The 13,582-nt window shown below is 42.0% G+C and overlaps 1 protein-coding gene across 2 annotated transcripts in view; it reads left to right on the top strand.

Moving 5' to 3' along the window:
• The window catches only part of Nek10 (NIMA related kinase 10), a 233,251-nt gene that overhangs the window by 149,576 nt on the left and 70,093 nt on the right, over positions 1-13,582 (top strand). For both annotated transcript variants that reach the window (XM_085828353.1, XM_085828354.1), the window contains 3 exons: positions 5,137-5,320; positions 5,420-5,506; positions 7,783-7,837. In XM_085828353.1, coding sequence (XP_085684479.1) covers positions 5,137-5,320; positions 5,420-5,506; positions 7,783-7,837 — 326 coding nt within the window. The remainder of the gene's footprint in view (positions 1-5,136; positions 5,321-5,419; positions 5,507-7,782; positions 7,838-13,582) is intronic.

The following is a 13,582-nucleotide window of genomic DNA, read 5'->3' as shown; positions in this document are numbered from 1 at the left end:
CAATGGTACCATAGTACTCAGAGAGTACTAGGCCTTGGCTCTCGTGGACTTTTTAATAAATATCGAGAGCAAGTGAAGCATTGTGGTGGGCTTGGACTGTTCTGAAGTGCCCCTATCTTCTCTGACTGCAGTCAGACTTTTCTCAAACCCTTCTGTATTTCTACTAACACTAGAATCTAGTCTTGGGGTTGAGCTGTGCTGGAGCAGCAGAGAGGAGTAAAGTTGGGGTCACTTGCTGCAAACCCACCACTGGGCTCTCACTCCTGTTCTGCCTGAGCGTCAGAATCTCGCCATTCTTCTCTGAAACAGTCACCTCCATCTGAAACAGTCACCTCCATCTGCCACAGTCTCATTTAGTCTTTTCTTCATTCCACTTTTCTTGCTCTGTGGTTGCAGCATCATGGCCTGGTCTCAGCAGTTAAGAGTTTTGGGATGCGTGAGTGCACGAGCCATTTTAACATAGCAATTGTATGTTTGTATGTTGACATGTAGTCACTGTATGTCACAGCCCTAGCCTCCAGCTGACTTATCTGACCTGAGCCTTACCTCAGGTGATATCCACCTATATGACTAACATACACAGAATTGAAGTAAGTCTCGTGATGTAATTAGGCAGGTTCTATAAAGGAACATAGCCAATAGAATATTTATATATTATAAAAGGTATTTTACCCAGGTAGTGGTGATACATGCTTTAATTCCAGAGGTAGAGGCAGGTGGGTCTCTCTGAGTTTGAGGCCAGCATGGCCTGCAAAGTGAGTTCCAGGACAGCTATAGCTACACAGCAAAACTCTGCCTCGAAAAAGCAAAAAACCAACCAAACAACAATAACAAAAAAGAGATCCTCTAGATTGGCTTATACAGAAAGTTCTGGGTAGTTTAACAATGGTTGTCTACATACCAGAGAGACTGAGAAACTCTAGCTTTCCAGTCCAGAGGGCTAGATGCCTCAGCAGCCACAGTTTGCACTAAAGGCCAGTGCTTTAGCCAGGATGTCACCTCTGCACTTTCTGCCTACCAGAGACCAGGAGTCACTAGGGAATGTGGCAGGGAAACATGTAGCAGGCAGTCATTGTGACTTTGAATGCAGTAGGCATTTAAAGTGTCACTATGGTTTCTAACTGCCTAATACAACACAGGTCTGTACTAATAGATTTTTGAGGAACTGGCTTGTGTGCCTGAAGGAGCAGGACAGGCCATCATAAGGACAGGTGTGGAAAGAGCAAGCTGAGCTGCTATGTGAGAGCTGCAGATGCTAGCAACTGGTAGGTAGATCGTCCTCACCTGGGGGGGGGAGCTCAGTTGTGCATAAAACACTGTGCCCACAGATTCAGTCAGCTCCATCCAAACTATCTAAGATTTGTCTTCCCTTCTCAGCCTTCCTTCACAAGCCCACCAAAGTTATCATTTGTAAAAGAAACCCATACACTTGACATTGGTAAATTATTCTACAGTTAAGATGATGTTTGTGTCCTAGAAAGTTGCATCTTTCAGTGGATTGTTTGTGATAATGTGGTACAGTCAGGCAGCCTAAGTATGCCATCTTAAATCCCACTTGCAGAGCAGAGCAGCTGGTGTACTAATTAACAGTAAACATCATGTTTAAAATCATGAGTCTTTCACAAACTCACATCATGATGGGATTCTGATAATAACTTTCTAACACATTGTGCTCTACAGTCTTAGAATTCTTTATTGACAGAGATCTGATTTTTTTTCTTAAATTCTCAGATATCTTTACAGTGGGGTGCTGAAACTGAAGAGCATGCAAGCAGCTGGATGCTCTTTTTTGTTTTAGTATACTTGGACTTTTAAAATTTGCCATTTATCTATCCATTTGCCTTGTTTTTATTATACCATATGTCATTCACAAATGCTGAGCCTACTGCTAAAAGCTTGTGTCTGGAATCCTCTGCTAAGAGATTAAATTAAGCCATGCAGAAAATCATGTGTTTTAAAAGGACAGTATTTTGGTGAACAATTTTGCTTTTATAGTCTGCTTAATTGCTGATTGAGTTTCTCCCAGGGCCATGAAAATGCAACAAGCAATGATGTAGGGAAAGAAATATCAGAAATTAGGAAATCTCCGCTTGTTGGGAAATGTTCTTTGGTTACTATGTTTTAAGAAAACAAGTCTTTCAACAGCTCTGCTCTCTCCAAATAGATACAATTCTCTCATCCACTCTTCCTCTTAAAATTAGCATAATTTGCATATACATAGTGTTAGTGTGTTTAAGTGCTGAACATAATGGCTTTTAACATATACACTCATTCCCCCCCCCCACAATCTTGTACACATCCATCTGAAAGGTCCTGCACACCATATGAGATGACTCCTACCTGGGGCTGGGGCTGGAGGTCTGGTGGACTTCATACACATCTAACCTATGAATTCTAGCCATATCTACAGAGTTCTCCGTGTTATGCAAGTTAGTTCTATTTGCGTTAGGTTGTATCCCAACTCAACCTGATGGTTTCTTTTAGGTAATACTCAGAAATAGAACTTCTCAGTCATAAGGAGTTGTGTGCTTTCTTCCAAAAAGAAACTTCTAGCTTTCCAGCCATACATTGCTTAACAGTCCCTAGAGCAGGGTGGTGGTCTGAATGAAATGCCCGTATAACTCTCAAGCATTTGAATACTTGATCCCCAGTTGGTGGTTGTTTGAGGAGCACAAGGAGTTATAGCTTTGCTGAAGGGGTTGTGCCACTGAGGTCAAGCTTTGAGGTTCCAAAAGACTCACACCATTGCCAGTGTACTCTCTGGTTCCTGCTTGTGGATTACAAGGTGGGCTCTCAGCTGATCCTGCTGCCTTTGCTCCACTATCACGGACTCTAACACTCTGAAACCAGAAACTCACTGCCTTGCTCATGGTTGACACTTTTTATACATATTTATCTTACACTGAAAAGTACACACTGTGGACTGTTTACAATGAAAAAATACATTTTCCGTGTAGTGTAGTTGTCATGTTGTCTCCGCTCTCAAAGTTTTGAGGACACAGTATACTGTAGCATCCTGGGCATCCTGTGGGGCTGCCTTTCTTTCTAGCTAAAGTTCTGCTTGTGTGTGAAGAGTTACACTGTCTGTGCTGAAATTGGGCTAAGTTCCCAGTTTTGCTGTTTTTCTGTCAACTTTGATTTGAATGGTGTGGGTCTCCTGGTTTTTAGAATTAGCCTCTTTATGCTCTTTTTCTTTAGGTGTACACAACATGATGAGTCCACCACAGGGCCTCACTACTTGTTTTGTTTTTATTGGTCCTCCTCCTCTATCCATGGCCACAGATAAAACCCATTGCTGCCAGATTTGCAGGTCTTCACATCTAGTTGCACTGATGCCATAAGAAAAGGTCTCAGACTGTGCTATCATGTTGTGAATTGTATCTTGATCATGATAGACAGAAACTCTGTCCCTCATCCACACCCCCACTCTCTTCTCAGTATTGACACATATTGAGTAGAGTCTTTAGAAGGGTCTGAAATGCCAAGTGTTGGTCTTTACAGTGCAGTGGGAGATGACAGCATATTTAGGTTGATGTGCATGAGCACAAAGCTAAAAGTAAGCTGTTGATTTCTAGGACAGTTTCTCCTGGATAGCAGTTGAGAAAAGTTAGAAGAAACAGAATTCTGTGTGTTTGTTTAGAGGAAGAAAAACAGGCTAGTACAGAGAATGCTGAATAAAAATTTGGGCCTTAGAAGGTGGTCTTAGGTTTAGAATCAGGAACTGATATTTAACATCTGGCTGAGCAGAGATGTTAGAAATCTCTCAAGCAATGGGGGACTTAATCCAGGCTCATCAAAGTATCATGGACACTGGCTGGAAGACTAGTTACAGAAAATCCATTTAGAAGTGTGTTTCTTTAACTCACATACTGGTTTCAACAAAATAAAAGTTGGTGAACCAAGGAAAGATTGCTGAAAACATCCCAAGGTATAATAGACACCAACTGAGCAGGCAGCCTGCAGTGCACACATGTCCTGCAGGGCAGGCAGCCTACAGTGCACACATGTTGTATTGGACAGGCAGTTTTCAATGCACACATGTCTTGCTGAGGTGACAATGCTGCCGTGGATGTACTAATCATATACCATGAGATCTTGAGTTTTCTTCATCTACAAAGTTTGGCACCAATGGATTCTGAACAACCTGCTCGTTGAGCCTGAGAGTGCTGCTTGAGTTGTAGGAAAATCTGCGAAAAATAAGTCGGCAAACACATACCAGCCTTTCAAAAAGGCTTGCTTTGCTTTGGGCATGTTAGTATCTAAGCAATGATAGACTCATGAGAACAGCATCTGAGAGGTCACCAGAGGGCTTCTCTCTCCAGTGTCACAGCATCTGTCCTGACTCTTCTGCCTGATGTCTGCCCTCTTTCATAGCTTCTTCATTTGTGCCCCAGTTCTGTGTCTTATGTCTGTTGGTGATCATTAGCCAACAGCCCAAGCAGTTCTTTACACTTGCTGTGAATGGGCCCACACAATGCCTGTGCCATTAAACATCTTTATTTTTATTGGACCTAAGAGACATATTGCATATGGTTTATAATACAGTGTGGTGGGATATTGAAGCCCTGGGTCAGATGAATGACTTGGGTGTGGTCTTACAGTCACCTACTTTCATCCCAGAAAGTTCTGGGGGACCTTGTGCTTAGTTCTGCAAAGGGGAAGCTGGAGCCGTAAGTGACTGAGTTCTGATCACTGCTGTCACCTCCCCATGTAGTGGATGTCATTGCTCATTCCTCATGGCCTGGCTTGATTGCTACTAGTGGTCTTTGGAAAACCTTTTAACTGCTATGGGGCTGAGCAGATGCCATTGCAAATATTTGAGGAAAGGCTCAAAGGGGAGAAGTTTCTGGTAAAGTGGCCCCTGAGCTCTGTTCCTCGGAAATACTGTTAGTTTGACAGTTCTCACAGGCCTCTGGTGTGGGTGTCCTTGCTTCTAGTCTTTTTTTTTTTTGTCAGATGGCTGATTTTTAGATTTACTTCTTGATATGGGTTAAATGGGCTCCATGGTGGAAGGTATCACTTCTGCATTAAGTATTTGCAATGATATCTTAGATACTGACATGTTCATAGTAACAAGTGTTAGTTGCTGCAGAGGAAGAGTACATGATGTGCTTAACACCAGAATTCTTCTACCAGGAGACCTTTGAGAAGGCAAGCCTGAGCAGCAGTAGCAGCGGGGCAGCCAGCCTGAAAAGTGAGCTTTCAGAGAGCGCAGAGCTGCCTGGAGAGGGCTGCCACATCCCCTGTGGGAAGGAGGAGGACAGGGTCTGTGAGGAGGTGCTGTCAGAAGACAACTTCCAGCTGGACAGTGTGGAGAAAGGTGGGTGTACTTTGAGCAAGGGGAGGGCAGGAAGGCACCAGGGACCTTCCGCTGCTAGCTGCTAGGCACACTCACCCTCTTCCTCTTTTCCACATGCAGACCTGTATTCTGAGCTAGACGATGAGCTCGACGTCTCGGACAACTGTAGCAGCTCCAGTTCAAGCCCCCTAAAGGAGTCTACATTCAGTAAGCTTGCTGTACAAGTCTGCCTTTGTGTGACTGCCGTGAGTGGGTCCATGGTAGTAAGAGGGTCTCTGGCTCCTGTTTCAGGTGCAGCACTCCTGTGGGTAGAGCCAGAGGCCAGATGCCAGGCAAGGGGGTGCTTTTTCATTTTTACCAGCCAATAGAGACTGTGACTAGGGAGCTGAAATGGTGAGGCTCTAGCCAGCCAATTCACCTTAGGAGTGATGGGTGTGGCATTTCATCAGTCCATGGATTAGAAGAACCAGAAACTTAGGAGAGATATTAGCCATGGTGCAGACTAACTTTTGTACACTTTTTTTCCGCTTTCACCACTCTGGTTTCATTTCTGTCACTATGAAAAAATGCTGACAAAAGCAAGTTACAGGAGGAAGGATTTATTTGACTTCATGGCTCCAGGTCACCATCATTTATAGCAGGGAGTCAAGGATTCAGGGACTTCAGTCATATCACACCCACGGCTGAGAGCAGAGAGACGTGAATGTGTGCATGCTGCTGGTGTTCAGTCCACTTTCTATTCTCACACAGTCCTGGACCAAATCCTGGGAATGTGCCATCCACAACAGGTATACCTTGTTTACCCAATTAAGAAAAACCCTTACTGGAATGCCCACAGGCCAGCCTGGCCGAGGTTTATCTGATACTCTCTTTCCAGGTGATTCTAGAATGCATAAAGTTGATGAATGAGAGCAAACATAAATGAGATGTTTAGTGCATGTACTGGCTAGTTTTGTGTCAACTCGACACAGCTGGAGTTATCACAGAGAAAGGAGCTTCAGTTGAGGAAATGCCTCCATGAGATCCAACTGTAAGGCATTTTCTCAACTAGTGATCAAGGGGGAAAGGCCCCTTGTGGGTGGTGCCATCTCTGGGCTGGTAGTCTTGGATTCTATAAGAGAGCAGGCTGAGCAAGCCAGGGGAGGCAAGCCAATAAAGAACACCCCTCCATGGCCTCTGCATCAGCTCCTGCTTCCTGACCTGCTTGAGTTCCAGTCCTGACTTCTTTGGTGATGAACAGCAGTATGGAAGTGTAAGCCAAATAAACCCTTTCCTCCCCATCTTGCTTCTTGGTTATGATCTTTTGTCCAGGAATAGAAACCCCGACTAAGACAGTGCATCTAAGTAAAATCAATATCTTAACCATCTAGGACCATGAAAAATACAATACATAAATCCAGCCAAATTAGTTTGAAATTGAAACAGTAATAAAAATTTTAAAACATATTGATGAGTAGGAAAGAAAATAAAGTGATATATTTAGGTAAGAACTTGAAGACTACAGAGAAATAGGATCAAATCAACTTGGCAGACATGAAACTGAAAGAAATGTTAAAATAGAAATGGAGAGAAAAATAAACATCTCAGAAGAGTATGTTAACTAGATTTAAGTTTTCTAACTAGAGATACTTTAAAATAATTGAAGTAAAAATACTTCTGTCTCCTCAGCGGTTATGCTATGAAAACCCCAGGAAAGCAGACAGAAAATAGGTTTCCTGAAGATGCATGTGGAGTGCCAAGGGTGTCTTTGTCTTCTCTATACATAATGACTCTAGCAAAATGTTGACTAGATCTTACAGATTTTCTGGGACAATCACCATGTCCAATTCTTTGTTCTATATCTCCTAAAAATTCTTTCCTGAGAGATCAAGTGCCTTGGTTTGTAGTTGCTTACGTAATGATGGGAACTGTGCAGGAGAAACTCTTCATGCACGTAAATGTGTAGCACATTCTAGAAGCACTTCCTTGTTCTGGTGAATGCTGGTGTTATCTCTAGAACAGTGCTGGAGATGTGCAGTGGGGAGGCAGCGAGAGAGGCAAACCTTGACATAAAGATGTCTGCACATAGGCTCAAGGGTGGACATGATGCAGGCATGCTGTTGTGTCAAATACAAACTTCTGTTTACCATCTTTCCTTTGGAAGGAAAACACCATACAATAACAGATCTAGTGCACAGTAATGGGGGTTACACTGAAGAAAAACTGCCAAGACAGAAGAACTGACCAAGTACATAGTAATTTTTAGCGTTATATTTGAGTTAATATTGTCAAAGAGGAAAATGGCCATTACAGTGAAGGGAAATTGCCTGGACCCTTTAAAAAGGGGGTGCTGAAGGCCACAATGCAGCTTGTGGCTGAGCACTGGCTTTGTATACATTGGACCTGGACTCTCTCTCCAGCACTGGAAACAAGCAATACACAGCAACAAAAAAAACAAGTTTCTGCAGCAGTAATTTATGATTATTTCTATTTTCTTGTTTTAGGCATTTTAAAGCGAAGTTTCAGTGCTTCGGGAAGAGAAAGGCATTCACAGGCAAGGTATGTTGTTTTGAGGAGCAGTGGACTTAGAAGTGTATTTATTGTAGGTGGTACTGAGCCACTTGGAACTAAGTTGCCCCATGACTAGCAGAAGTTACTGTGGGTATGTGGACGTAGGCAGCTCTTAGTTTCTGCCTCTCAGAGCTAGCACCTATGGCTGATTAGGGTGCTGAAGGATGCTAAGCCTCAGTATGGACACTGTGTACTCTGCCTTCTGGTTCTGTGACATCCAAACAGCCAGCATTTCTGAGCATACACTGAACCTAGACAATGGAATAGCCATGCTCAGTGAGGGCACCTGGAACAATGGGTCCTTAAGACAGGGGTATATGACCCAGTCCATGGCAAATGTGGGTAAGGTGAGGGACACACACTTCCTCCTGAGGATCTGCCCGCCCCCCAGTAGTGTGCTTGTGACTCCTGCTCACATATAAAGGCAGAACTCCTTTATACAGTCATACCCAGATGAGGACAGTGATCACACACAGACACACAAACACACACACACACAATCATATATATGATATATATGATATTTGATTTATATCATATATATGCATCCTTTGTTAAGAGAAAGGAGAAGTTGTTAAGGGACATCAGTTGTCTCTGTGACAGTAATCTCTTAGGGTAAGAGCTAAAACTAAAGCACTAGATTTGGCCCTTGCAAGTCCCATGATAGTTAGAAGAACAGTTTGGGTGCCATTGGGTGAGAATGGAGGGAACCTCAAAGACTGACTGTAGTAGTCTCAGAAGCTCTAGAGGCAGAAATGGCTGCAGAACAAACATATGCAGTGACTGGGGCAGTTAGCTTCTGGGAATGAGCCTTCTGGCATCAACAGAACTTCAGGGTATGCCTGGGGAGAGGCAGTCTACAGGGAAAACATAATCAGTGGTGATTAATTTCAAAGAGATGGCACCAGATATGTGGGGGGCTGGGCGCAGAGCACCAGATTTCTGTTTGCAGAGAGAAACCCATACAGTTGAGATGGCCAAATGGAGATGAGGCCATTTTTGAGAAAATGCTCTGGGCCAATGCATAGAAGATGGTCTAAATTAGGAATACTTTCATCCAGAAACAACCAGTAAGAAGCTGGGAAAGATGAGCAGATAGCAAAGGGATGTTCAGAGGCAAGAGCATCCTTAATGCTGAAGCACACCTAAGCAGTGACACCACCAGCCAGCAGTATAGTCCAATTCTGACACACAGCTGGATGCCCCAGTTAAGAGGAATTTATATAAAAGGTGGAAATTTCTAACCAGACAAATTCAAACATCTTGAGAGTGCCAAGTAATTATGACCTTGATTTCTAGAAGGATCTGTGGAACTTTGCTCATTTGCAATAGTTCTATTTGCATCTAGCCTTTTGAAAATTATAACACAAAACCCATGGACAAAAAAAAAATAAAACCTCATATTTTATATCGTGAGAGGATTTTTTTTTAATTTTTAATATTTTTATTACATATTTTCCTCAATTACATTTCCAATGCTATCCCAAAAGTCCCCCATAGCGCCCCCCACTTCCCTACCCACCCATTCCCATTCTTTTGGCCCTGGCATTCCCCTATATTGGGGCATATAAAGTTTGCAAGTCCAATGGGCCTCTCTTTCCATTGATGGCCGACTAGGCCATCTTTCCATACATATGCCACTAGAGACAAGAGCTCCGGGGTTCTGGTTAGTACATCATGTTGTTCCAACATAGGGTTGCAGATCCCTTTAGCTCCTTGGTTACTTTCTCTAGCTTCTCCATTGGGAGCCCTGTGATACATCCAATAGCTGACTGTGAACATCCACTCCTGTGTTTGCTAGGCCCCGGCATCATCTCACAAGAGACAGCTATATTTGGGTCCTTTCAGCAAAATCTTGCTAGTGTATGCAATGGTGTCAGCGTTTAGAAGCTGATTATGGGATGGATCCCTGGATACAGCAGTCTCTAAATGGTCCATCCTTTCATCACAGCTACGAACTTTGTCTCTGTAACTCCTTCCCTGGGTGTTTTGTTCCCAATTCTAAGAAGGTGCACAGTGTCCACACTTTGGTCTTCATTCTTCTTGAGTTTCATGCGTTTAGCAAATTGTATCTTATATCTTGGGTATCCTAAGTTTTGGGCTAATATCCACTTATCAGTGAATACATATTGTGTGAGTTCTTTTGTGATTGTGTTACTTCACTCAAGATGATGCCCTCCAGGTCCATCCATTTGGCTAGGAATTTCATAAATTCATTCTTTTTAATAGCTGAGTAGTACTCCATTGTGTAAATGTACCATAATTTCTGTATCCATTCCTCTGTTGAGGGGCATCTGGGTTCTTTCCAGCTTCTGGCTATTATAAATAGGGCTGCTATGAACATAGTGGAGCATGTGTCCTTTTTACCGGTTGGGACATCTTCTGGATATATGCCCAGGAGAGGTATTGCTGGATCCTCCGGTAGTACTATGTCCAATTTTCTGAGGAACCACCAGACTGATTTCCAGAGTGGTTGTACAAGCTTGCAATCCCACCAACAATGGAGGAGTGTTCCTCTTTCTCCACATCCTAGCCAGCATCTGCTGTCACCTGAATTTTTGATCTTAGCCATTCTGACTGGTGTGAGGTGGAATCTCAGGGTTGTTTTGATTTGCATTTCCCTGATGATTAAGGATGTTGAACATTTTTTCAGGTGCTTCTCTGCCATTCGGTATTCCTCAGGTGAAAATTCTTTGTTCAGTTCTGAGCCCCATTTTTTAATGGGGTTATTTGACTTTCTGGAGTCCACCTTCTTGAGTTCTTTATATATATTGGATATTAGTCCCTTATCTGATTTAGGATAGGTGAAGATCCTTTCCCAATCTGTTGGTGGTTTTTTTGTCTTATTGATGGTGTCTTTAGCCTTGCAGAAGCTTTGTAGTTTCATGAGGTCCCACTTGTCAATTCTCGATCTTACAGCACAAGCCATTACTGTTCTATTCAGGAATTTTTCCCCTGTGCCCATATCTTCAAGGCTTTTCCCCACTTTCTCCTCTATAAGTTTCAGTGTCTCTGGTTTTATGTGAAGATCCTTGATCCACTTAGACTTGACCTTAGTACAAGGAGATAGGAATGGATCGATTCGCATTCTTCTACATGTTAAGAACCAGTTGTGCCAGCACCATTTGTTGAAAATGCTGTCTTTCTTCCACTGGATGTTTTTAGCTCCCTTGTCGAAGATCAAGTGACCATAGGTGTGTGGGTTCATTTCTGGGTCTTCAATTCTATTCCATTGGTCTATTTGTCTGTCACTATACCAGTACCATGCAGTTTTTATCACAATTGCTCTGTAGTAGAGCTTTAGGTCCGGCATGGTGATTCCACCAGAGGTTCTTTTATCCTTGAGAAGAGTTTTTGCTATCCTAGGTTTTTTGTTATTCAAGATGAATTTGCAGATTGCACTTTCTAATTCGTTGAAGAATTGAGTTGGAATTTTGATGGGGATTGCATTGAATCTGTAGATTGCTTTTGGCAAGATAGCCATTTTTACAATGTTGATCCTGCCAATCCATGAGCATGGGAGATCTTTCCATCTTCTGAGATCTTCTAGAATTTCTTTCTTCAGAGACTTGAAGTTTTTATTATACAGATCTTTCACTTCCTTAGTTAGAGTCACGCCAAGATATTTTATATTCTTTGTGACTATTGAGAAGGGTGTTGTTTCCCTAATTTCTTTCTCAGCCTGTTTATTCTTTGTGTAGAGAAAGGCCATTGATTTGTTTGAGTTAATTTTATATCCAGCTACTTCACCGAAGCTGTTTATCAGGCTTAGGAGTTCTCTGGTGGAATTTTTAGGGTCACTTATATATACTATCATATCATCTGCAAAAAGTGATATTTTGACTTCATCTTTTCCAATTTGTATCCCTTTGATCTCCTTTTGTTGTCGAATTGCTCTGGCTAGGACTTCAAGTACAATGTTGAATAGGTATGGAGAAAGTGGACAGCCTTGTCTAGTCCCTGATTTTAGAGGGATTGCTTCAAGCTTCTGACCATTTACTTTGATGTTGGCTACTGGTTTGCTGTAGATTGCTTTTATCATGTTTAGGTATGGGCCTTGAATTCCTGATCTTTCCAAGACTTTTATCATGAATGGGTGTTGGATCTTGTCAAATGCTTTTTCCGCATCTAACGAGATGACCATGTGGTTTTTGTCTTTGAGTTTGTTTATACACTGGATTACGTTGATGGATTTCCGTATATTGAACCATCCCTGCATCCCTGGGATGAAACCTACTTGGTCAGGATGGATGATTGTTTTGATGTGTTCTTGGATTCGGTTAGCAAGAACTTTATTGAGGATTTTTGCATCAATATTCATAAGGGATATTGGTCTGAAGTTTTCTATCTTTGTTGGGTTTTTTTGTCGTTTAGGTATCAGAGTAATTGTGGCTTCATAGAATGAGTTGGGTAGAGTACCTTCTGTTTCTATTTTGTGGAATAGTTTGTGAAGAACTGGGATTAGATCTTCTTTGAAGGTCTGATAGAACTCTGCACTAAACCCATCTGGTCCTGGGCTTTTTTTAGTTGGGAGACTATTAATGACTGCTTCTATTTCTTTGGGGGATATAGGGCTGTTTAGATCATTAACCTGATCTTGATTCAACTTTGGTACCTGGTATCTGTCTAGGAACTTCTCCATTTCATCCAGGTTCTCCAGTTTTGTTGAGTATAGCCTTTGGTAGAAGGATCTGATGGTGTTTTGGATGTCTTCAGGATCTGTTGTTATGTCTCCTTTTTCATTTCTGATTTTGTTAATTAGGATGCTTTCCCTGTGCCCTCTAGTGAGTCTGGCTAAGGGTTTATCTATCTTGTTGATTTTCTCAAAGAACCAGCTCCTTGATTGGTTGATTCTTTGAATAGTTTTTCTTGTTTCCACTTGGTTGATTTCACCCCTGAGTTTGATTATTTCCTGCCGTCTACTCCTCTTGGGTGAATTTGCTTCCTTTTGTTCTAGTGCTTTTAGGTGTGTTGTCAAGCTGCTAATGTGTGCTCTCTCTAGTTTCCTTTTGGAGGCACTCAGAGCTATGAGTTTTCCTCTTAGAAATGCTTTCATTGCGTCCCATAAGTTTGGGTATGTTGTGGCTTCATTTTCATTGAACTCTAAAAAGTCCTTAATTTCTTTCTTTATTCCTTCCTTGACCAAGGTATCATTGAGAAGAGTGTTGTTCAGTTTCCACGTGAATGTTGGCTTTCTATTATTTATTTTGTTATTGAAGATCAGCCTTAGTCCATGGTGATCTGATAGGATGCATGGGACAATTTCAATATTTTTGTATCTGTTGAGGCCTGCTTTGTGACCAATTATGTGGTCAATTTTGGAGAAGGTACCATGAGGTGCTGAGAAGAAGGTATATCCTTTTGTTTTAGGATAGAATGTTCTGTAGATATCTGCCAGATCCATTTGATTCATAATTTCTCTTAGTTTCACTGTGTCCCTGTTTAGTTTCTGTTTCCATGATCTGTCCATTGGTGAAAGTGGTGTGTTGAAGTCTCCCACTATTATTGTATGAGGTGCAATGTGTGCTTTGAGATTTACTAAAGTTTCTTTAATGAATGTGGCTGCCTTTGTATTTGGAGCATAGATATTCAGGATTGATAGTTCCTCTTGGAGGATTTTACCTTTGATGAGTATGAAGTGTCCCTCCCTGTCTTTTTTAATGACTTTGGGTTGGAAGTCAATCTTATCAGATATTAGAATGGCTACTCCAGCTTGTTTCTTCATGCCATTTG

This window comes from Mus caroli, unplaced genomic scaffold, assembly GCF_978045245.1.
Source record: "Mus caroli unplaced genomic scaffold, Mus_caroli_1 scaffold_12, whole genome shotgun sequence".
Lineage (NCBI taxonomy): Eukaryota > Metazoa > Chordata > Mammalia > Rodentia > Muridae > Mus > Mus caroli.
Note: the sequence above shows the minus strand (reverse complement) of the source record. Positions and strands in the feature narration are given on the sequence as shown.